Here is a 22,980-nt window from a genome sequence, read left to right as displayed (position 1 = left end):
TCGGCCTGCTCCCTGCTCGGCTTGGCCAGGCTGGGCCGCCCAGCCGCCCCAGCCCCAAGACACCGCGCCGCGCGCTGAGCGCCTCGCGGCCGAGACGAGACGGCGAGCGCGGTGGCGCGGTTCGGTTCTGCTTCTGCTCGCGGCCCAGGCAGGCCGAGGCAGGCCCAGTCCGCGGTGCGGTCCAGTCCGCCGACGACCACCTCGCAGTGCGGTTCGCTCCGATCGCGCCGTCCGGTTCGCGGCACTCGCGCTGCACTTGGAGACGCTGGGAGAGATCGCGACCGCCGCCCTCTGGATTTACGCGTCCTGCCGCCCCAGCTGTGCCCGGAGGTAAGCGAGCGTCCCGGCCGCCCGCCCTGGGGGAAGGCCTAGGAAGGCCTGGGCTGCAGCAGGGCAGGCACGACGTCCTGGGGGAAGCCCTCTGCGGGCTACGCTTGCGTGCTGCACGCGTTGACGTCCTGGGACGCTGGGGGAAGTCCTCCACTGGACTGGACCAGGCGACGCACGACGTCCAGGGACAACTCGGCGGCCAGCACTGGACTCCTGGACCAAGATTGTAATTGGGAATTTTTTTCCGTCACTCGGACGGCGTCCAATTAGGCCGCGGGAAGTGGTCGTCGTCGCAGGGAAGTCCTCCATCTCTTAACACAACGGCCCTTGTCCTCCAAAAAACGAATTATTTCATGACACGGCGCATGCCCACCCAGTTTTCTTGACATGTGTACGCGCGGGCCGAGGACGCTGTCTCGAAAGCGAACAGCGAATGGGATTACGGGTCGGGCTGCCACCGGGCCGCGGGCCGCGGGTGGCGCCAAGTAGACCACCAGTCACGTGTGAAGTGGCCGACGGGCCGACGGGGCGGGGGCAGGGGGCGGGGGCGAGGCGCCGCTAATTTCGGAAACGCCAACAAACACGCCGACTTTCCGATCCGATCGGGCGGCCGACCGCGGTGACAAGCGGGCCGGGACCACGCCGCGCGCCGCCAGGGCGTCGTGGCCGCGCTGGCGGTCCTGGTCGACGTCCTAGGTGTCCAGGCCGTGCTGGCCGCCCTGGCCGACGTCCTAGCTGTACTGGTTGTGCTGGCCGTGCGAGCCGTTCTAGCTGTCTCAGATGCACCAGTAGTGCTGGCGGTCCTAGCCGTCCTGGGTGTGCTGGCCGTGCGAGCCGTTCTAGCTGTCTCAGACGCACCAGTAGTGCTGGCGGTCCTAGCGTCCTGGGTGTGCTGGCCATGCTGCCCGGCGGGGGCCGACTGCCGCTTGGGTGCGAGTGATAGGAACAATGCACGGGGCGCCGCGCCGCGGGTCGCCGTTTATCGGCCGGGCTTTACGAGACCCTCGACGGGGGCGGCACGGCGGCACGACGGGGGCCTTGGTGACCAGGTCCGCGACACCGCGTGTACCTGGCCAGACCTGGCCCTGCTCGGCCTCGGCGCGCTTTACCTTCGACCCAGTGAGCGCGCGGCTCGGCGCGCGGCCACCAGGTGGGCAGAGGCGGGCGGGCCGGGGGCGGCGGCGGGGCGGGGGCGGGGCGGGGGCGCCTGGGCGTGAGGCTGCACGGCTGCGCTGCGCCCAGCTGCGTGCCGAGCCGAGCCGACGTCCGCGACGCGCCGCGCCAGCCGTTTCACGCGCGGAGCCGAGCCGGAGTTAGGCCCCTCGTAGTCTACGGAAGTTGCCCACGCCTCGCAGCGCGCAGCCTCGGCGCCGCGCCGCCCTGCCCCTCCGCCCACACGCTGCCCCCGCGCCCCGCCCGCCACGCCCCCCGCGCCGGCCATGCGTTATTCTTTGCCGTAGTGTGTTGGCATCCCGGGCGACGCGACGCGACGCGCTCAAGTGAGACGGAGAGCCGTCCGAAAGCCATCCGAATGCCGTCCGAAAGCCCGCGGCGACCCGAGGGGAAGGCGGAGGGGAGGGGTAATGACTATGTGAACCCCGATGACAGCGAGACGACGGCGGCCTGCACTGCGCGCTTTGAAACCCCGGCCCCGCCCCGCCCCGGCGCGGCACGGCACGGCACGTCGCGTTGAACCGCGTGCGCCGCACGTGCACGCGACGAGTGGCTGGATTTCGCTAAAGCGTGACGCGTCGCTTCGCCGGCCGGTGGCGCGATGCGGCGCGATGCGTGCTGGGCCGTGCCTTGTCGCCGCGCGCGTGACCAAAGGGGCAAACAAAAATCCTTCCTCGATACTCACCACTCACCGCACGTCCGACGGCCCGGCCCGGCCGAGGGGTGTCCGTGGCGCCCGGCCCAGCGCGCCCAGCGCCACACCCAGGGCGCGTCGTCGCCGCGAGGCCGCGGTTCCAAGTTCGAATACCGCCAGCGGATTCCACATATTTTCGCCCACTGCCCCGCCACGTCACTGACCTAGACCGGTAAGCCGAGCCCCAAAGGAGCCGCCGCGGCGCGCCCGGCATACCGCCCTGCGCGCCCTGCCCAGCCCTGCCCTGCTCACGTGGAAAGGGTTTACATTTCGTTCAACGGGGCGGCCGGGCCGCTCTATTTCGGAAGATGTGCCAAGGTCCTTAACCGGGAGGCGCGGGGCGGCGCGGGGCCTCGCCGTCACGGTGGCGGGGAAGGCCGCCGGCCAGGGTCAAGACCGCCCTGCCCTGCCCTGCCCCTGTCTCGCTCGTCAGCCCCGTCACGTCAGCCGACTGCCTCGCGGTGTGTCAGTGTGTCTCGCTCGCACCCATGCGGGACTGTCCGTGAGTGCGAGAGAGACGGCGCGACGAATGTTGCCGTTCGCGGGAAGAGCAGGCGACAACTCGGACGAGCAGAGCCGGGCAGCAGACCGAGTCCGAGAGTCGCTTTCGTCGCTCTGTCTCTCTCGCACCTAAATGGACGCCCCACGATTGTGAGAGAGACAGAGCGACGAAAACGACTCTCGGACCTCTGCAGGAGGACCCCTGCCGCTGGCTTCGCTCCTTACTCAACGGGCACCTGCCGAGTGACGTCACCGCGTCCTCGCCGCGCCGTGCGACGCTGTGCGGTGTGCCTGCCGGGCCTGCCATGCCGCCCGCGATGTTTACTCCGGATTTTAGCGCCGCGGATCGCGCTGCCCGCCTCGCCGTCTGTCGCTATTCTCGCTTTGTTTTCGCCCCGACGCCCAGAATACAGAGGGACTCATCTGCCGGCCGCGGGCCGCGAGGGCGGGGGGCCGGCGAGGCGGAGGCTGTCCAAACACGACCAGCGCGCTATTGGTTTTAGTCCGACGTGTCACCTTCAGTCAAACCGAGCCGAACCGAACCGCACGTGGTTCCACGAACGGCAGCGGCCGGCCGCTCCGGCAGCCCCGCCAGCCTACGCCGGCAAGGCCTGCAGGCCGCCTGTCTCTCCGTCTCCCTCGCACCCCTCCGGGACGCCCCGCGAGTGCGAGGGAGACGCGGCGACGAAAGCTCGGCTCGGAATGAGCCTCTCCCGCTTGCACTGGCCAAGGTGCGCCGCGAGTCGCTTTCGGACTGCAGGGAGCGGCCCAAACGGCTCTGCATGGGCGGAACGGCGGAACGGGGGACGGGGCGCCTACGCCATTCCAAGGGAGCGCGGACGCCTCGCCGCCTCGCCTCTGTCTCTCTCGCGCCCCGACGGAACGCCCGAGAGTGCGAGGGAGACAGAGCGACCCTTCGGTACCCTTCGGCCTGCTGCAGGCGGCTGCAGGGCACGGAGTGGGCGGGGAGGCGGTGGGCGCAGGTAGAGCCCTGGAGGGGCACCGGCACCGGAACGCGATCGCTGGAAGAAGACCGAGAAAATGTTCTCCACTCACTCAAAGCAGCGAGACTGGCGGGTCGAGCGCCTGCGAGGTAGGCCGACCTGTTACGCAGGCGTGCAAGACGCACCGGCCGGCTGCCTACCCGCCAGGCGTTCCAGAGCGTTCGACGCCCCGCGCCCGCGGCCTGCCCTGCCCAGACGGTCGTCGACACGCGTTTGCTCACGACACTGGAAGGGCAGAGATACAAGGGTAGAGCGCGAAAAGTCGATCGGCGAGCAGAGCGCCTGGGAGGTAGGCCGTCCTGTTACACAGGCGAGCGCGGCGGGCAGGCCCACCCTGCAGGCGCTCCGGAGCGCGGGGTGCCCAATTCCGCTGCGTGTGCTTCTCGCTCTGTCTCTCTCGCACTCGTGGAGTGTGCCGTAGGGGTGCGAGAGAGACAGAGCGCTGAGTGCCGAGTGCGGGTGGCGGATTCGGGGCCTGGTGCCCGGTCGGGTTCGCGTCCTTGCCCTGTCCAGACGGCCGCCGCCACGCGCCTGTGCACGGCGCGACGTGTTTCTGGGGAACTGGGTGACTCGCTGCTCGCGCGGCCTCCCGCCCCGGCCCCCCCGCCCCCCCCGCCCCGCCCCGCCCGCCGCCCCGCCCGCCCCGCCCCCCGCCCCGCCCCGCCCCGCCCCGCCCCGCCCCGCCCCGCCCCGCGCACCCGCTACACCGGACGCGGCGCGCCTCCACCGCCAGAGTGAATGTGTAACCGAAACGCGCGCCATCTGTCGCTGCAGCCTGAGTCGTGATTCGAGCGCCTTTTTTCGCGTGTGACTCCCTCGACTCCCTCGACTCCCTCGACTCTCTCTGCCCTCGCATTGTCACCGCGCGCTCCGCCCCGCCCGCGCCGCGCCGGCCGGTGCCACTGCCTGGCGCTGCCCACCGGGACGACCGGGACTGGGCAGCCCGTTGGTCGCGGTGGCTGCACTTCTTGGCGCGCGCTGCGAGTCGGCTTCGACGCTCTGTCTCTCTCTTACCTGCAAGCAGCGCCCCATGAGTGCGAGAGAGACAGAGCGATGAAAACGCCTCGCTGCCTCGTCGCGAGCGTCGCGAGCGTCGCGAGCCAAACGTGTACCGCGCGGGGGCGGGGCGTTCTGAGAAATCGCATGAAATCCGCCTTCAATACGGGAGGCCGCGGACTGGTTCAGAAAGGTGACGTCGTCGCTCTGTCTCTCTCGCACTCATGGGGTGCCCTGACGACGTGCGAGAGAGACAGAGCACCGTTCGGAATGAGGCAGCGGCAGCGCGGCGGTTTCACAGGGATTGCACTGGCGGCGTCCCTCCGTCACCGCCACGCCGCACGCCGCGTTGGCCGCGCGCTGCCAACCTGACGCAGCACTGATCTCATGGACGGCGCCACCGGGGAGGACGACGACGACGGCTGGCAGCACTGGGGCGCCGCGGGGCGCGGGGGGCGTTGAGGAAGGCCGGCAGGCCGTTGGGAGGCGTCCAAAGCAACCGTGTGCCGGCGCGGCCTGCCGGTGCAGGTGCGCGTCGTCGGCGCCTTCCTGTCCTGCCGCACGCCCTTCTCCGCCGCGGAGCCCCGAGGCGGGTCTTCGCGCGGCCCCCGCGCCCTGCAGGGCGTGCAGGGCGGCCTCGGGGACGCGGGGTGCCCCGGCAGGCAGGCCGGCCGGCCAGGCCCAGGGGGACGTTGGGGGCGGCGGGCGCCGCGCCGCTGGTTATTTGTGGACGGAGTAATAACCAGGGCCTTGGGACCTTGTCGCCGGGGGGCTCACCCGCCGGGTGAAGAAAGACCACGGCGGCGGCGGGGAGGTCGCGGTGCACTCTGCAGTCTACGACAAACAAAAACAAGCGAAAAAGAAGAACAGGACGCATTCAAGTGGGTCACGGGTATGGCGCTCTTTTTATTGGGTCACCTCCATTCTCCATTGGCGCCCGGACGGGGCGGCCTGGACTCTCGCACTCGCGCCTCGCGCAACGCCCCTCTTGTTATTGTGGCGTTCACTCGGCGACTTGATTGGGCGCGGACACGAGACGCCACGCCGCCACGCCGCACGGGTGCAACAAGGAGCCGCGCCGCCAGGCAGCCAGCCAGGCAGCCGCCAGCACGCGCGCTCTACAATACGTGTAATTTCGAGCAAATGAGCCATCAACGCCCGGGGCGGGGCGCAGCAGCGCAGCCACCAGCGCAGCCAGCGCAGCCACGATGCCGTGTGTCAGTGGGAGGGGAGGGGAGGGAGGCGGTCACACCGCAAATCGTCATCGCGGTGCAGCGCGCGGCGGAATCGGCGCGTTGATCGTTTCCTCGCCGAATGCAGGCAGACTGTCGTCGTTCGCCGCGGTTGCTTCCGAACAGCGCTCCGTCGCTCCGTCTCTCTCGCGGCCGCGCGGCACGCAGCGGCACGCAGCGGCACGCAGCGGCACGGCCCACGAGTGCGACAGAGACGGAGCGACGCCAGCGATGTGCGCGGAATGAGTCGGCCGCGGAGCGCCGCGGAGCCGCCCACACGATCGGCAATCGGCCGAATAGATTCACGACGACACTCGCGTCGTCGCCTTCGCCTGCTTCGCCTTTCCCTTCCAGACGACACGGCGCGGCGCGGGGCGTTCAAGTCCGCGGCCGCTGCCGGCCGCTGCCGGGCTGCCCATCCGGCCGCCTGCCCCTCAGTGCCCCTCCCACCTGGCTCCCTGACTCCCTGACTCACGCACGCGGCTCGCACGCGGCTCGCGGACCCACATTCGGGCCCCGCGGCCTGCAGGTGCCTCCCGGTGCCTCTGCTGGCTAGGCTGATTACGAACACTGCTCCATCGGTCTCTCTCTCTCTCTCTCTCTCTCTCTCTCTCTCTCCTTTCTCTCTCACCGCTGTAGACCGCCCAATGGGTGCGAGAGCGACAGAGCGACGAAGGCAGCGTTCGGAGTCAGCCCGCTCCGCTGGCCGGGCCGGGCCCTCTCGAAACCTCATTGAAATCCAGCATGATGGCACGCATGCCGTATGGGATTGGCGGTGATCGGCTCCGGGGCGGCGTGCCCGGCGTGCCCGGCGTGCCGCGGCGGGGACGGGCTGCGCGCGGCGCGCGGCGCGGTGAAGGCCGGGCAGGCCGAGCTGGCAGCGACTTGGCGTCGCCAAGTATGGGCATCAGGCACGGAGCGCCCCGCCGCCCGCCGCGCCGCACCGCGCCTTGCGACGCCGCGCCGCCGTCCTCAGGGCCTCGACGTGGACCCCCAGGCCTCCGGGCCTCCAGGCCTCCAGGCCAAGACCCGCGCGGCGGCCCCGCCCCGCCTGCCCCGCCCGGCCCGCCAGCGCGCTTGATATTCAAGCGACATTGCCGGGCGGTTCTTTTTTACAGCTTTCAATCAGCGCTCTGTGCCGCTCTGCTCTGTCCTCGGCCGACTGTGACTGACATAACCTGCTGCGGCCGGCCGCGCCGCTCTCGACTCTTTGACGCGCACCTGTTGCTTTCGGCGCGTCCGCCGCCGGCCCCGGAGCAACGGCCTTGGCGACAGTGCCACCAGGGCCCGAGGACGCCGACGAACGAGCCCTTTGCCGATCGGCAGCCCGGTGCGGCCGCGGCGAGGCCGGCAAGGCGCGACGCCGCCAACGCGACGGCCTCTCTGTTTGTCAGCGTTAGCGAGGCCTTCCCAAGTTTGTCATCGGTTTGTCAGCGTTAGCGAGGCCTCTCTTCGTTTGTCAGCTTCAGCGAGGCCTCTCTAAAGTTTGTCAGCGTTAGCGGGGCCTCTCTAAATTTTGTCAGTGTTAGCGAGGCCTCCTCTCGTTTGTTTCGAGACCTTTCTTCGTTTGTCAGCTTCGGCGAGGTCTCCCTAAGTTTGCCAGCATCCGTCGAGGCCTCTCTAAGTTTGTCAGCGTTAGCGGCGGCCTGTCTAAAAGTTTGTCAGCGACGTCTCTCAGCGACGTCCTTGGCGCAGCCTCTCCTTTCTGTTCGACCCTTGAGTCATTTCGGGGCTCTTTGTGACCACTGTGAAACCGAATGTGCGCGCGGCGCGGACGGCGAGTGCTTTCCGTCGAACTAGCCGACGCGGCCGCCACGGCCGACCACGGCCCGGGAAGCAAGCGAAGCAAGCCGAGTAGCTTTGAGTGGCGCTTTTCCTAGCCCCGTTTTCAGCGCGCGGCAAACAGACCAACAGGCGCAGCCTGGCGCAGCCCTGGACCCGTTTCCGCTTCCCTAACGGCTAGCAGACTCGTTCCGAGAGTCGTTGTCGTCGCTCTGTCTCTCTCGCACCTACACGAGATGCCCCACGAGTGCGAGAGAGACAGAGCGACGAAAACGACTCTCGGAATCAGTCTGCTGCTTCAAGTGCGTCGTGGCTGGCCGCCGCGGGGCGCCATGCCGAGTGCCTTGCTATGAAAACCTCGCGGCGCCCGGCGGACTTGCTGACCCACGCGCGGTGCAGGCCGTCGCCCTGTCTCTCTCGCACCCATTGGGTGCGCCGAATGGGCTAGAGAGAGAGAGAGAGAGGCAGAACGACGAAGCGCCTGCAGGCAGGCGGAATTTGGGTCCGGTATTGTGATGCCCAGGCCCACACAGAGGCACACGCGGGCGCGGCGGCGCGGCCCGGCCGGCCTGGCGGCAGCACGAACGCTATTGGCAGGCAAATTGGGCAGGATGGCGTGAGCGGAGTGGAGCGGAGTGGCCGCCTCGGGAACCTCGGCAACGACAAGCAGTTTGGCGTGTCGGGATGTGCGGGGCAGCACTTCACGTTTCAGCTTTGCGTTTTCGTTTTGGGTGTCCGGGTGCGTCAGCGCCTGCGAAGTCGCGGGTAGGCAACACCGCAACACGCGCGCGTGTAACGGGCTGGCCCACCCCGCCGGGCGCTCTCCAGCGCCACCGCGCACCGTCGCTGTCTCTCTCGCACCCTTACGGAACGGTCCATGAGTGCGAGAGGGACGGATCGGCAGAGCCACTGCTCGGAATCAGCCGCACTTTCTGATTCGCAAGGCCGATTGCGGCGCCCCTTTTCGGTCGCCGTCCTCCGCCATGCAGGGCAAGACTGATCCCGAGAGTCGCTTTCGTCGCTCTGTCTCCCTCGCACCTTTCCGGAGCGCCCACGAGTGCGAGAGAGACAGAGCGACGAGGACGACTCTCGGAGTCGGCCTGCAGGTCCTCGTTGCGTACTCGGTGGCTGCATGCCGCACGGCGGCAAGCCTTATTGGGACCGGACCGCCGTGCAGGGCGGCGTCGCCCCGCCGCCTCGGTGGGCCTTCCCTCTCCGCTCGCCCGTGCAATACCTCGGGGCAAAAACAAAACACACAAAAACTCGCGCTACCTTGCCGGGACTCGAACCCGCGACCCGCGCCCGAATAAATCCGCCCTGATCATCCCGGCCTGGTGCGAATAAAGCGCGCGGCCGCCCAGCCGAGTCGTTCCGAAAAACCGCGCCGTCGCTCCGTCTCTCTCGCACTCGTGGATCGTGCCGCAGGGCCGCAGGGCCGCAGGGCCGCAGGGCCGCCGGGGTGCGAGAGAGACGGAGCGACGGCGGTCTGCTGGCGGGAAGGCGCCGCGAGTCCCGCGAGTCCGCGCACCTGACTGCACGGAAATAGACCCGTCCGGCCGCCCTGCCCCCGTCCTGCCGGCGGCGCGTTCACTGTCCCACAGACCGCGGCGGCGTGGCGTGGCGGGGCGTGGTGGGGCGTGGCGCACCCAGCGCACCATCCAGCCCACGTAAATCTCATCGACGCGCGTTCGAGTACCACTGGGGCGCCACCAATTTCCTCCCCCCCTCCTTCTTCTCTTCTTCCATTGCGAAATGACCGTGTTGTTCGGGGTGGTCGTAAAGTCGCCGCGGCCGCGGCCAGTGCACACGTCCTGCCGCCCACCAAACCTCGCCTCGCCTCGCCTCACCCCACCCCGCCACGCCTCGCCCCGCCCCGCCCCGCCTCGCCCCGCCCCGCCCCGCCCCGCCTCGCCCGCCTCGCCGTGCTCGGCGGCAATCTGGTTCGGCAGCCACACCGGAAATGCAGAATGCCGACAGTCCGCCGTCCTGGCGGGGGCGCCGCGCCGCGCCGCGCTCGGTGTGCCGCATGTCGGTCGCCAATCGGAACGCCATTGCTGCGATGTGCTAGTGTGCCGACGAGCCGCGACAAACTAGGACCGATTCCCGGAACGCCGTGGCGGCAGGCTGACTCCGCACGGGGCGCCCCGCCAGTGCGAGAGAGAGAGCACGACGATGCGCGGAGTCGGTCGGCGGCGCGGCGCGACAAGCAGTGTGGCGGTGGTGCGGGGGTGGTTCGCCTTCGGCCCCAAAAAGGAATGGCATGGTCTCGTCATAAACAGGCCGGCAGCGACACTGCGGCGAGGCGGGCGAGGCGCGGCACTGACTCACATTCTTTCCACGGACGCCGCCTCTCTCGCACTCGCGGCGCGTTCCGTGCAGTCCCGTGCGGGTGCGAGAGAGACGGAAAGACGAAGGGCTGCCCCAGTCCAAGCCAGGCCGATGCATACGCGTCGCGGTTAAGTCGGTTCCGCGGCGGCGCGGCCAGGCGGCGACCCAGGCGGCATGTGCCGTTGGGGCACGCGCCACTCTAAATGTCGCGGCGAGGCGGACAGACAGACAGACAGAGAGGACCAGGACCTCCGCATTGTGCTCGCCGCAGCCTTCTCTCTGTTTCGCGGACCAAGCGGTAGTCGTGCCGCTCCCTCGGACATCCGATTGTTAGAACTGATTTCGAGTTTCACCCTGTCCAGGGCTCAGAATTGTGTCGTTTCTAGTTGCAAATGAAAAAAGCAACAAAAAATACGTATTTACTATCAAAAATTTACTTGTAAAAATTTATTTTAAAAAGGCGTTTGCGATCATCTTTAAAACATTTAAAACTTTAAAACAGGAGGCATTCATTATCAACTACTTCTTTTGCATGTATCACATTAAACGTACGTCAGAAACTCCTTAACTAGATATATATAAATTACAAAGACGTCATACTGAGACCTAAAACCCAGAAAAAGCGCAGGTACCACTTGTGCACGTGCATGAAGTCTATCTGCCGTGAGTCTTATCTAACTTGTCTAATTTGTATGGAATGAGAGGGCGCTCGTTGGGGCGATGCAGGACCTGTTGGACCCGGGCAGCAGGTAGCGATCACAGAGAAGGAGCCATGGTATGGTGGGTGTGGGCGCACAAGTCACAAGTCCTCGATGGTCACCTTGATGTCTGGCAGCGCGCTGGCGACGGCGGAAAACAGTCCTTTACAAAACAACGACCAGTCATCGCCGGGGTGGTCGGACGACACCTGGTGGTGGAGGTGGAGGGTCACGGACTGGAGGCAGGGGTCCATCAACCGGCACAGCGCCACCGCACTGCCGGCGCTCTTCCGGAGCTCCCAGAACGCGTCCGGGCCCTTGGCCTTGAGGACCAGCGACAGGTGCTCCACGGCCACGACGGGCTGCTCCAGAGTCTCGAAGATGTCCGCGTCGACGGGGTGCACGTCCAGGTCCAGCTGCCGGAGCGCCACGGCGCCGTGCACCAGGTCGGCGACGAAGCGCTCGGGGAGGCGGTGCTCGACGCGCAGGTCCTGCAGCACCAGCTCCCGGAGCTTGGGGTGCGGCCCGGCGAGCTCCCCGTCGTACTTGTCGCGCGCGCACCGCGGCACCTTGATCTCGGCGGTCATCATGTCCTCGAAGGTGGCTCGGTGCGAGCGGCAGCGCAGGCGCAGCCGCAGCACTCGGAGTTCGCGCTGCCGGTACAGGAAGGGGGCCACGTGCTTCCAGAAGAGTTCGCTGCAACCCAACAAGGCGGGGGGTTACTCGGTGCGCGGCGCCGCAACGCCGCAAGGACGTGGATCCAGAAGGCCTGACGGAGGGGCCAAGCTGCGCTGTTTGTCCAATGGCAGGGGATTTCCGGAGGCCAAAGGGTGGCAAAAGGGCTGCTGCCTTTTCCCGTTAAATCAATGGGCGAGTGCAGGGGGCGAGGGGCACCCCTACCCTAGCCCTTACCTTCAGACGGCGACGTCGCCTGAAAAGCAGGCAAAACTTCGCACTTCCTCCACCTATTAGGCAACTTTCGCTACATGGTCCCCGCAAGTCCCTCTGGATCCGCCACTGTCTCGAAGTCCGCCCTCGACTCCCGGCCGGCGACACCTACCTGTAACACGCGCAGTCCAAGACGCGGACAGAGGCGCCGCTGCGGCGGAGGGCGGACTGCAGCAGGGGGCCGGGGTCGGAGGGGCCCAGCACCTCCAGCGACGCGGCCACGGGGGCGTGCAGGAGCGCGCGGGCCAGGGTGCGCGCCCGGTCGGTCCTGGGAGAGAACGGAGATTAGAAACAAGCCTGCACCACGCGTTCGTCATCTTCGCCCAAAACTTTGTGCTCGGTCTACAAAAAGGCAAGCCAAAAAAAATATCTACAAACGAAAATTTTCGCCAAAGCTTGATGTTTCTTGAAGGCATTAGCCAGTGAGCGCACTTACTGCAACATGATCCGCTTGAAGGCCCCGGAGGTGTCGATGACGAACCGGACGCCGGCCCAGGAGGCCGGGTGGCGGGCGACGCGCCGCCAGCTCTGGCACACGAGAGGCAGCACGTCTAGCAGCGTGGGGCCGTCGGTCACCAGGCCGAAGATCTGCGCCAGCACCTCGTCCGGCAGCGCCGGCGCCTCGGAGCGCGCCTCGCTCGCCTCACTCGCCTCGGGCCCGGGCACACGTTCAGACTTCATGGCGGTGGCGGTCGGGTTCTTGGTGGATCTGAGACCAATTTTCCAAATCAAGTCCAATTTCAAATCAAGTACCTTGTTGTTAGCGAAGGTGTAGGGAGAAGGGAGAGAGGGCAAGGAGGAAGGGGGAAGGGGAGAAAGGGGGAGAAAGGGGGAGGGGAGGGGAAAGGGGGAGGGCGAGGGGAGAGGGGAAGGGGAGAAAGGTTGAGGGGGAAGGGGGAAGGGGGTAGGGGGTAGGGAAGGGGAAGAGAGAACAGACGAGGGAAGAAGGTGGAGAGGGAAAGGGGGAGGGGGAGAAGGTGTTTCATCAATCTTGAATCTTGGTGACCCTCTCCTCAAACGTAGACAAACTGCGAGCAAAACCAACCCCCAAAGGCAACGGGCACGGATGGCTGCACCACCGGCACCAAGTAGCAGGTTGCGCAAAAGCCCCAGACAGCTTCAGAGAATGCAGTTCCGCAAGGACACTGCTCCTCGCAGGCCAGAGCGGCCAGTCGGATGACCGTCGCCTCGAATCCCATTGTGAAACCCCACTGGCAAAACCAAATTATAAATGAAATCCATCAATGTGTGTCAAGCATCCTTCTTTTTAAAAGATGTCAACTTGAAAAAGATGCCTATTAAAAAAAATAATTGAGTGGAGATACTACTGATAATATTGCATTTTTTTCAAATAGGGTCCCTATGTCTAAAGTCTTGACAGATGTGAAGTGCTGCTTTGTAATCAGCAAAATTAAGAGTCGAACACCTTGCTGCAAAGTCAGCAAATACCTTCTAAAAGTAACGTAAAGTATTTTCTACGCAAACTGATGATAGGACATGTTTCACTTCCTTGGCTCATATACAAAAAACAGTGACGTATTATACCCAAGCCAAGGAAGTGAAAAATGACCAGACCAAAAGTTTTGGGTTTCCGTTGAAATACTTTGCGTAGGAGACTTTTTGAAGATACGACTAATTTAACGTTTCTCTTCAACTTGAATTTGGACAATGTTATGCCTTTCAAACTATGCAAATTTCCAAATAATACTGATGTTGATGAACCTCCTCTTCATACATCACTTTTGAATTGAACACATTACTCATTGTTTCTTTCTTTTAAATTTGCAGGTGGCATGAGTCTGGTTACGGAGATTCTCACCGGCTGAGTTGAAAGAGACAACAACACTGACCTCAGCGGCATGGACAATAACAACCTTGGTACGTTTCAATAATCTAATAATTTCTTTGAAATGACTTTACGATTACATTCACATGCACGCATGGCTGAATCAGGGGTTGGAAATGGCACAGTCAAGTCGGCCAGAACGGCACGCCGTCCGCAGCGAAGGCAAGCGAAGGCATGGCTTGCCGAGGCCACTCGGCCGACTGGGCCGACCCGACTGGGCCCTTTCCACCCACCCCTGCTTTACCTGCACACTTTGTAAAAATCTAATAGGACTAATTTTGTACAGAAAAGTTCTTTTATTCCTTTTCTTGCGCGAATTAACTGTAGCCGATTGACGCCACTCACTTTGTAGTCCCAGTGTAGTCGCTCTGTAGTTCCAGCTCCAGCGTGTGGACACGTGTGGCTTCCTCTTTCCGCTCTGCTCTAGCGCCGCGCCGCACTGTTAGTTGCTGCCGCTGCCTCCGCTGCACCGGCCGACCCGAGCGGTCACCGCAACGACGACAACAACAACAACAACTCCACGAAGGCGGTGTGTCACAATCAATTTCGGCCAGGTGGGCGTCGTCAGAGGGCGCCGCGCCGCCGTCCCGCGGCCACCCTGCAGCCACCCGCGGACGCCGGCCGCCTCCGGACGGCGCTGTCTCTCTCGCACTCATGGAGCGCATCGTCAAGGTGCGAGAGAGACGGCGACAAAGCCCAGGGCGGCAGGGCCTGCCCTATCCTGTTGTCGAGTGGCGACCGCGAATGTCAGATTAAAGCCCGGGGGAGGCGCTCGAAATAGCACCGTGAATCAGTGGGGCAGTGAGTCTGTCCGGCCGGCCGCCGCGGTCCGCGCGTCCCGTCCGCCAGTCTGTTTGTTTGCCAGTGTGCCAGTGCCGGGCCGGGGGTGGCGGTCAGGCGGTGCTTGGCGGTGCTCGGGCGCCGCTGGGTGCGACTCGAACGGTGCTGTGCTCGGTGCTCGCTGTCACCACGCCGCCGTGCTCGCACGCCTGGCGTCCACTCCATGAGCAGCTGAGCAAGGGTTGAAATGCGGATGGGATGCCTACTTCCTGGGGCAATGTGGGACTTCGCGTTTCAGGCGGCTTTGCCCACGACGCCACCCCCTGGATCCGCCCCTTACCATGCGCCTCATGAAAGCAGGCTAGTTTCGAACAACGGCGCCTTCGTCGCTCTGTCTCTCTCGCACTCATGGGGCGTCGCGTAGAATACGAGGGAGACGGAGCGGTGAAACCCTGTGTCCAGGATCAGTGGACTGATTCAGAGGGTCGTTTCCGTCGCTCCACCTCTGTCGCGCCGACACGGGACGCCCCGTGAGAGCGAGGGTGACAGAGGGAGGAAAACGTCTCTTAGAATCAGTCTGCAGACTAGCGCCATGCCACTGCAGCGCCCCGCCCCGCCCCGCCCCGCCATTGCGGTGTAGCGGACGTGCGGACTGTGCGGACCCACCCTCAGCCCGCCTGCGCCCGCCCCCGCCGCGACGCAACTCTTGGCCGGCTTGCTGGCTTGGGGCCGCCCTGCCAGGCCCTGCCACGACGCCCACGCAGGTCGCAGGCTGCGTGGCCGCCGCTTGTTTTTCTGGCGTTTCCGAACGCGTCGCGCGGCGGCTTGGCGGCGGCGTTCCAACGCCTTGCAGCTTGCAAACAACGACCCGGTGCAGCGGGCTGCTTCCGAACTGCGCTTCCTCTCTCGCACTCGTGGGTTTTGCGAAGGGTGCGAGAGAGACAGCGACAAACCGCGGTTCGGACTCTCTCTGCTGCAGAATAATGCGGGTTGAATGAACCCCCCGAGCCCCCGCTTGTGATTGGCCGGCAGTGCCAGGGCAGTGCCAGCAGCTTGCAACCTACTTCCCTCCCCTTTGCGCCGCTCCGCGCGCTGCGCCCTCTTGGCAGCCCGCTTGGCCGCGGCGCCAGCCAGCACCCAGCAGACTGATTCCGAGAGTCGCTTTCGTCGCTCTGTCTCTCTCGCATCTACACGCGACGCCTCATGAGTGCGAGCGAGACAGAGCGACTCTCGGAATCAGTCTGCAGCCTAGAGAGCGATGTGTCTGGCCGGCCAGCCAGTGTCTGCACCCTGTGTTATGACCCGGCCGCTGCGCGCACGCACGCACTCACACACTCGCACCGCACTTGACTAATTGCCCGTGTGTTCGTCTTCCTCGGGGTTCCTGTACACTCATTCCGACTTGCCCCCCGGCCCTCCCCGCATGCGTCCCGAACTACCCCGAACAGCCGGCCGCCGGAGCGAGCGCCTGACGAGCACCGGGTAGGCAACCCAACGCACGGGGCCGTGCTGCGCTCAGGCGTCCGCGCGGCGTTCCGTTCCGACACTCACTCTCAGAGTCGCGCGGAGAGTCGTTTTCGTCGCTCAGGCTCTCCAGCACTCATATGGCGTCCCGTAGAGGTGCGAGAGAGGCAGAGCGAGGACAGCACTCTTCGGACTCCGCCAGCAGACTGCTTCCGAGAGTCGTTTTCGTCGCTCTGTTCCTATCGCACTCATGGAGTGTTTCGAGGTGCGAGAGGGACAGAGCGACGAAAACGACTGTCGGAATCGGTCTGCCGCTGCAGCGCCCCTTTGCGTTCTGAACGTCCTCCTGTGCCTTCCACCCTCCTTGAAGTAGTCCCGACGAGTCCCCAGTCGCACCAGTGGGCCTCCCTCACCCTCGGCCGACGTGGAGTCCAGCCCGGCGTGGCTTTGCGCGAAACGCCCGACTCACGGCATGGTCCGTTCGGTTGGCTCCCCAGGATCTGCCCCCTTCGCCACCGCCACTTAGGGTCGAGTCCGTCCACGTTGCGGGGGTCCTTGTAGCAGAGGTGCGCCGGGGCAGCAGCCTCCAGTGCCGCGACAAGGTAAAGGCGGAGACAAAGTGAGTGACGTCATAGAGGCAGGCAGGTCAATGAAATCTCTTTGAAAACAACGCGAGTGTTGTGTGTGTGTGTGAGAGAGAGAGAGAGACTGACTGCTCCCGGTGCTGACGGCGTGCTCCTTGCAGACAACCTCCTCGACGACCTCCAGTCTTCGGTGGGCCGCGTCAACGGCTTGCCGAGCAGCGCCGTCAGCGGCGTCGCGCACAACAGCACCATGACGTCGACGGGGTACCGGGAGGTGAGCCGCACCATGACGACCCAGGCCACGGGGCAGCTGCCCAGCACCACCCGCGAGTACCAGATCGAGTACCTGTCGCCCGCCAACTCCACCACGGTGCCGGAGGAGCGCGCCTCCTCGCCCAGCGTCTTCAACTCGCTGTCGGCCGTGCCCGGCGCCTACAACTCGGCCACCGAGTACTCGGTAGGTCCCCGGCGCAGGGAGGAGCGCGGCACACTGTAAAGACTAGCGACTAACGCCGTGTCTGTGTTCCTCCCTCAGAGTGGCGTGGACCGCCACGGCAACGCCACGTCCGCCTACAAGACCATGTCCTACGAGTACAAGAGCAGCACGGGCTCCTCGAACAACGCCAACGCAGGTGAGCGAGCCGAGCAGTGCTCCGTCGCTCTGTCTCTGTCGCACCCGTAACGCCACTAGTAACGCCCCATGAGTGCGAGAGAGACAGTGACGATGACAATGGCCGTGGTGATCCGCAGCGCTGCTCCGCGAGACGGCGGACACGCTGAGCCAGGCGCGCGCCATCACGGACCTCGGCCAGAACAACATCGCCGAGCTGGATACGCTGCTGGACGACCTCAACTCGGCGCAGCGGGCGGGCTTCAACCGCGAGTACCAGAGTGAGTACACAGCACACCCCAGTGCCGCCTCAGTGCCGGATCTAGAGCCACCCTGAGGGAAAGGGGGGGGGGTCAAAGTAGCACTTTTTGCTCGCATGCTGTGGCAGAGTGTTGCTTGCCTACCTCTCCGGCGGCTATCTACGGGCCGGTTGTCCTATTACCCTCCACTGGAGTCGCGCGTTGCACAGCGTGTCCGTTCAGTGTGAACCCGCTCACTGTATGTCGTTGTTGTTGCAGTTACGACCACCACCAGCCGCGACGGATAGTAAGTACCGCCGCCCCTGCAGTAGTTTGAGGACGCGGCCGGATTGCTCCAACTGCTTTTGCTCCGCAGCAGCGACCCCCGGCCGGCCCAGCACATCAGCCGCTCGGCGCAGCGGTCCTCGCAGCGCTCGTACAGCGAGCAGCGCTACGGGTCCGTCAACAAGGACAGGCAGTCGCCCAGCCCCGGCCCCAACCGCCACCCCGTGTCCTCCAGCCTCGACAGGGGTGAGTAGGGCCTCTCCCTCCAACGCAGACGGAGCGCGCCACGAGTGCGAGAGAGACAGAGCGACAAAGGCGCTGTCATCACTCCGCGGCCGCCTGATTCCGTTGGACCGTTTCGTCGCTCTGTCTCTCTCGCACCCGTGAGGAACGCCCCATGAGTGCGACAGAGACAGAGCGAGGAGACGCTCCTTCGGAGTCAGGCGGCAGGGCCTCCAGTGCGGCGAGTTTGAGAAGCGAGGACGTGACGCTGTGTGTTCGTTCCGTTTGTCTGCAGGCATCACCTCCGGCATGTCCAGGGAGGTGTACTCCAGCTCCAGCAGAACGACGTCGCCGTCCCCGGCCAGGAGGGAGATCCCGCCCAGCCCCTCGCTGGGCAGGGAGGTCGTCTCGCACCACGTCTACCGGTAACGGCCGCTCCGTCCTCGGAGTCCCAGGTTCGACTCCCAGCCGCGTAAACTCACTTTCCCTCTCTTCCCGCAGGTCTTACGACTCGCGCGGCACCGCGGGGTCCACGTCGACGTCCTCCACGACGCGCTACCGCGACGCCTCGCCACCCAGGGACCGCGTGCGGCCGGCGTCGCCGTCCATGGCGCCGCTGGCGGGCGTGGGGCTGCCCGACTACCCCGTCACAGGGGCCGCCAAGGTGTCCACGCTGGTCCGCGAGTACGAGCGCAGGGCCAGCCGCGAGGAGCAGGAGGCGGCGCTCAGCCTCCGGAGGTCGCCCTCCCCCGCGCGCTCCCCGGTGCCCCGGCGGAAGGTTTGGGACGCGTGGACGCGTGCTGTGTGGTTTGGCCTGGTTTGCCCCGGTTTGCCCCGGTTTGCCCCGGTTTGCCCCGGTTTGCCCCGGTTTGCCCCCCGCCCTCTGCCCCGTGTGTCGTGTGCCGTGTGCCGCAGAGCGATTCGCAAGAGTCGTTTCGTCACTCTGCGTGCGGCTGGCGCACAGTGGGTTAGAAGACCGGAGCAGTCGTACAAAGCTCTAGACGCGTTTTGAGCTCCAGATTCGTTAAACAGGACTCGAACGGTGCGACCCCACCAATGGATTGCTCGTTCGGAGAGCAATCCATTGGTGGAATCACACGTTTAGCTCGAGTCCATTTTAGCGACTCTGGAGCTCAAAACGCATCTAGAGTTGGCCGCCTCCACCGGTCGTCTGGCCCACTGTGTGGCGGCGGCGTTGGCGTTCCAACGCCTTGCAACTTGCAAACAACGACCCGGCACAGCGAGCTCATTCGGAACTGCGCTTTCGTCGCTCTGTCTCTCTCGCAATCATGGGCCTCTCCATGAGGGTGCGAGAGAGACAGAGAAACAAACCGCTCTCTGGATCGCTCGGCTGATGCTGCCGTCCTGGTCTTCCCTCGACAAAGGGCGCCGTGTCGCCGCGCGCGGCCAAGGCGGACAAAGCACGCCAGTGTTCCGCACTGTAACTTTCGCCCCTGCACTGCACACACGCCTCTACGGCAGTGCACCGACTGCAACGCCGCGCTTGTTTGTGTTTCGCGTGATGCGTTTTGCGTGAGCGGTGTGAGTGCCTTTTTGTGCGTGTGTGTGTGTGTGTGTGCGCGCGCGCGCGTGCGTGTGCACTGCACACACCCCTCTACGGCAGTTGCACCGACTGCAACGCCGCGCTTGTTTGTGTTTCGCGTAATGCGTTTTGCGTGAGTGGTGTGAGTGCCTTTGTGTGTGAGTGCGTGTGTGTGTGCGTTGACATGTGTCGCTGGGCGCAAAGAGGACATGAAAGGCGTTGGTCGGGCCACACAGCTCGGACTCCCGCGTCGCCTGGTAGACCCCGGTCCGCCGAGCGCGCCCTCGCCGGGAGCCCCTCGCTCTCGCTCGCACTCGTCGATGGCTACGCAAGGTGTTAGTGTGTCACTGGTTGCTGCAGGCTGATTCCGAGAGCCCTTTACGTCGCTCTGTCCAAGGGCGGATCCAGAGACGGGTTCATGGGGAGGGGGTGCCGCAAAAGTTGCCTACTTACAGAGGCAAGGTGCGGCTTTTGCCTACCTTTCAGGCGGCAACCTCCTCCCTGGATCCACGCCTTGCTCCATCTCTATCGTACTCATCGGGCATCCCCCCGTGTAGGCACGAGAGGCACAGAGCGACGAAAACGACCCTCGGAATCAGTCTGCCGGGTCACTCAGCACTGACCTCCCCTTCCCTCTGCGCGCGGCAGGTGATGTCCTCGACGACGACCTACAACTACAGCTCGACGAGCGCCAACCACGTGGACCCGCCGCGCACGCCGCCGCCGCACCGCTCGCCGTCGCCGGTGTCGTTCCCCATGCCGCCGGAGCCGCTGTCCGGCTACGCGTACCGCCGCGACGAGTCGGCCAGCTACACCAACACCAGCAACACCAGGCAGCGGTCGCGGTCCCGGTCGCCGCCGCCGCAGCCCTTCCCCGTCCGCAACGTGCACACCTACCAGGTACACTGGGAAACCGGTGCAGTGGTGCACCCACCGCCAAAACCTGGCCTAGTTGCTGGACTCGGAGCCACGCACAGTGGACCGGCAGACCGGTGCAGCGGTACACCCATCGCCAAAACCTGGCCTAGTTGCTGGACTCGAAGCCACGCACAGTGGACCGGCAGACGGCACTGACGGCCAAAACTCTAGACGCGTGTTGAGCTCCAGAGTCGCTAAACAGGACTCGAATCAAACGTGTGATCCCACCTGTGGCTTCCTCGTTCGGAGAGCAATCCATTGGTGGGGTCACACGTTCGGTTCGAGTACCATTTAGCGACTCAGGAGCTCAAAGCGCGTCCGGGCTTTTGGCGCGGGGTTGTGCCGCACTCACGGCGTGCCATCGTTGGGCTTGCAGATCGACAGGGTGGACCGCTCGTTCCGCGAGCCCGTGCTGCAGCCGCGCCCCTTCCCGACGCCCTCGCCGACGCCGCAGGAGGACCAGCGGCCGCCCAAGGAGCTCAACGAGCTCATGTCCTCCTTCACCGAGACCGACATGGTGAGTGAGAGCGCGCCGAGAGCGTTCTGCAGCAGGTTCATTCCGCACAGCGTTCCATCGCCCTGCCTCTCGCAAGTTATTCGCGGCAATGCCGTTGCCAAGTTTCCTCTCAGATTTGTGCTCTGAGAATGCCAAAGTTCGGCACTCCGGCGCCCCGGCACGCCACATCTTGGCGTTCTCAGAGGGCGATCCACGGCCAGAAGGCCACCAAAACGGGGCGCCACTCGAACTTACCACACTGGATTTAAAGTGTTTGCCGAGAAGCAGCGAGCGATGAAACGTTGTCCGGAATCAGAGTAAAATGTTCTCGCCATCACGCCCCCTCACCCCGTTCCCGCTCGTCGTCCGCAGGGCCACACCAGCGTCCGGCAGCACGCCCTGGACCTGGAGCAGCGCGCCCAGCGGCAGCAGGTGCAGCAGCCGGCGCGCGGGCCGCCCACGCCGCCGCCCGTGCGCAAGGAGGAGCAGCTGGTGTCCAGGAACGTGGCCGGGCCGCCCGTGTACTACCCGCCCGGCGTCGAGATGTTCACCACCAGGGAGGAGTCCTCGGCCCAGAGCGCGGTGAGTGGCGGCAGTGGCGGCGCTGCCTCCAGTGGAACTAGCTTTGCTGCCAAGCCGGTGGCAAGTTGGCTCGCCACAAATTTGGCAAAACCGTTTTGAATGCCATAAATTGACAGGCCGGGCCCTGAAATGCTCCTCAGGCATTATGGGCGGTCGAAGCACCAAATATTGGTTAGCTAATGAAGATTCCAGGTCAAAGCTTGCGAATTTTTGGTACTCAAAACAGCTTGCTGTATTCGTGCTCTGCTGCCTGCCGGGGCAAGGGCAAGGGCGGATCCGGAGACGGGTTTAGAGGGGAACAGGGCGATGTCTCGCAAGTTGCCCCCCTCCAGGCGCCAAGTGCGGTGTGTTGCCTACCTTCCAGGCAGCCTCGCCGCCCTCTGGGGGATGACGCCCAATCCCCCTCCTGAATCCACGAATCTGAACTCGAATGGTGTTGCAGGGCGGCGGCTACAAGGGCAAGGCCAAGGCCAAGTACGAGTACAAGATGAAGCAGCGCAGCAAGGAGTCCAGCAAGACCGGCAAGGCGGTGGTGCCCGTGTGCCTGCCGCTCTGCTGCGCCATGCCCTGCACCATCATGTGAGCGTCCTCGTCCTCGTCCCCCACGACGTCCTCAAGGACGTCCCCAAGGACGTGGCCGTCAACCGCGACTCCGAGTGCGTCCGCGTGCCGTGCCGCGTGCCGTGGCGACGTGCTAACATTAACATTAAGGACTAGACTGGAGAGTGAGAGAAGTGAGCTCCGGAACCTCTTCGACGGAGGAGCTGAGTAAATGGAGCAGTCCGCGACCCTCGAGCCTCGTCTGCCAAAATCACGAGTTCGTGCCATTTCGTGATTTGTGGATAGACCGAAGGGCTGGTTTTGTAGAAGTATTTATTTTTGAGATCAGTCAGTGTTGACGTGCATTATTATTTTTTCATCGACATTCTACCGCCTTGCTGCACATTATTGTATCACGTACTAATGTTTCCGATTTGACTTAATTTAGACTTAGTTCGTCTGTGGATTGTTGTTCGTGTCATCTGTCTAAGCTAGAGCTTTTTTCGTGTGTACAAAAAAGATTGAAGTGCCAAACTGTACGTACAACGATAACTTGCCATGTGTACCTATGTATTATCTCACTCCGTCTTTTATTAACTGATTAAACTTTTACAAAAAAATCTCTATTTTTCTTTTTTGCTGAGTGTGTTATTTTTATTTTTTGTGCTTGTCTCACGAACGCTCGGGCTCGCTGCGGAAACGTGTTGAGCTACAAGTAGATAAACCATGGTCAGAAGCAAAAGCCACAACAGCAGGGAAAATAAAAATAAAACTGAAAGAGGCATAACCAGCACCCGCCAAAAACAAATCTCACAAGAAAAGCAAACAGTTCAGAGGGCGTCTCATAGACAGACACTACAGTGCAACTCATCCGGCACTTGAAATTCAAATGCAACTTGTGTCAGCGTTTCCTTATCTGCCAAACGTCGGCGGACCCGGGGTCAGGTTTGTTTCGGTTTTGCGGCAGGTCGTGGTTCAGGCCGGATTTGCCGGCGGGCCTCTGTGTGCGCGTGTATGTGTCTGCGCATGCCCGTGTGTGTATGTGTCTGTATGTGTGCGCGCGCATGTGTGCGTGTCTGTGTGTATCTGTCTGTGTCTGTGTGTATCTGTGTCTGTGTCTGAGTGCGCTTGGCCCGGTTATCGCCACCTGTGTTGTGGGAGGACCCGGCGTGGCGCTTCCTCGGC

At 64.2% G+C, this 22,980-nt stretch overlaps 2 protein-coding genes across 4 annotated transcripts; one reads left to right on the top strand and one right to left on the bottom strand.

Moving 5' to 3' along the window:
• The first annotated feature begins 139 nt into the window (after positions 1-139).
• Positions 140-22,419, top strand: LOC117638938 (serine/arginine repetitive matrix protein 1). 3 transcript variants are annotated; one of them, XM_034374170.1, is made up of 14 exons: positions 140-330; positions 13,475-13,564; positions 16,274-16,378; positions 16,522-16,817; positions 16,896-16,992; positions 17,111-17,251; positions 17,489-17,516; positions 17,586-17,740; positions 18,012-18,141; positions 18,218-18,494; positions 19,908-20,159; positions 20,554-20,694; positions 21,046-21,255; positions 21,698-22,419. In XM_034374170.1, exons 4-14 carry the CDS (start codon positions 16,611-16,613, stop codon positions 21,836-21,838), a joined length of 1,779 nt encoding a protein of 592 aa, XP_034230061.1. In that variant the 5' UTR covers positions 140-330; positions 13,475-13,564; positions 16,274-16,378; positions 16,522-16,610; the 3' UTR covers positions 21,839-22,419. The 3 variants fall into 3 exon arrangements, with proteins under 3 accessions (XP_034230061.1, XP_034230060.1, XP_034230062.1); XM_034374169.1 differs by lacking the exon at positions 16,274-16,378 and having other exon boundaries at positions 141-330; XM_034374171.1 differs by lacking the exon at positions 16,274-16,378 and having other exon boundaries at positions 142-330; positions 18,218-18,380.
• LOC117638940 lies at positions 10,453-13,885 on the bottom strand. Its single transcript, XM_034374173.1, has 4 exons — positions 13,777-13,885; positions 12,123-12,395; positions 11,799-11,954; positions 10,453-11,434 (listed from the first exon to the last, which is right to left on the bottom strand). Exons 2-4 carry the CDS (start codon positions 12,365-12,367, stop codon positions 10,840-10,842), a joined length of 996 nt encoding a protein of 331 aa, XP_034230064.1. The 5' UTR covers positions 12,368-12,395; positions 13,777-13,885; the 3' UTR covers positions 10,453-10,839.
• Positions 22,420-22,980: the final 561 nt, after the last annotated feature.

The sequence above is a fragment of the Thrips palmi genome, unplaced genomic scaffold (genome assembly GCF_012932325.1).
Source record: "Thrips palmi isolate BJ-2018 unplaced genomic scaffold, TpBJ-2018v1 HiC_scaffold_10, whole genome shotgun sequence".
NCBI lineage: Eukaryota > Metazoa > Arthropoda > Insecta > Thysanoptera > Thripidae > Thrips > Thrips palmi.
This window is presented reverse-complemented; position numbering and strand designations above follow the sequence as displayed.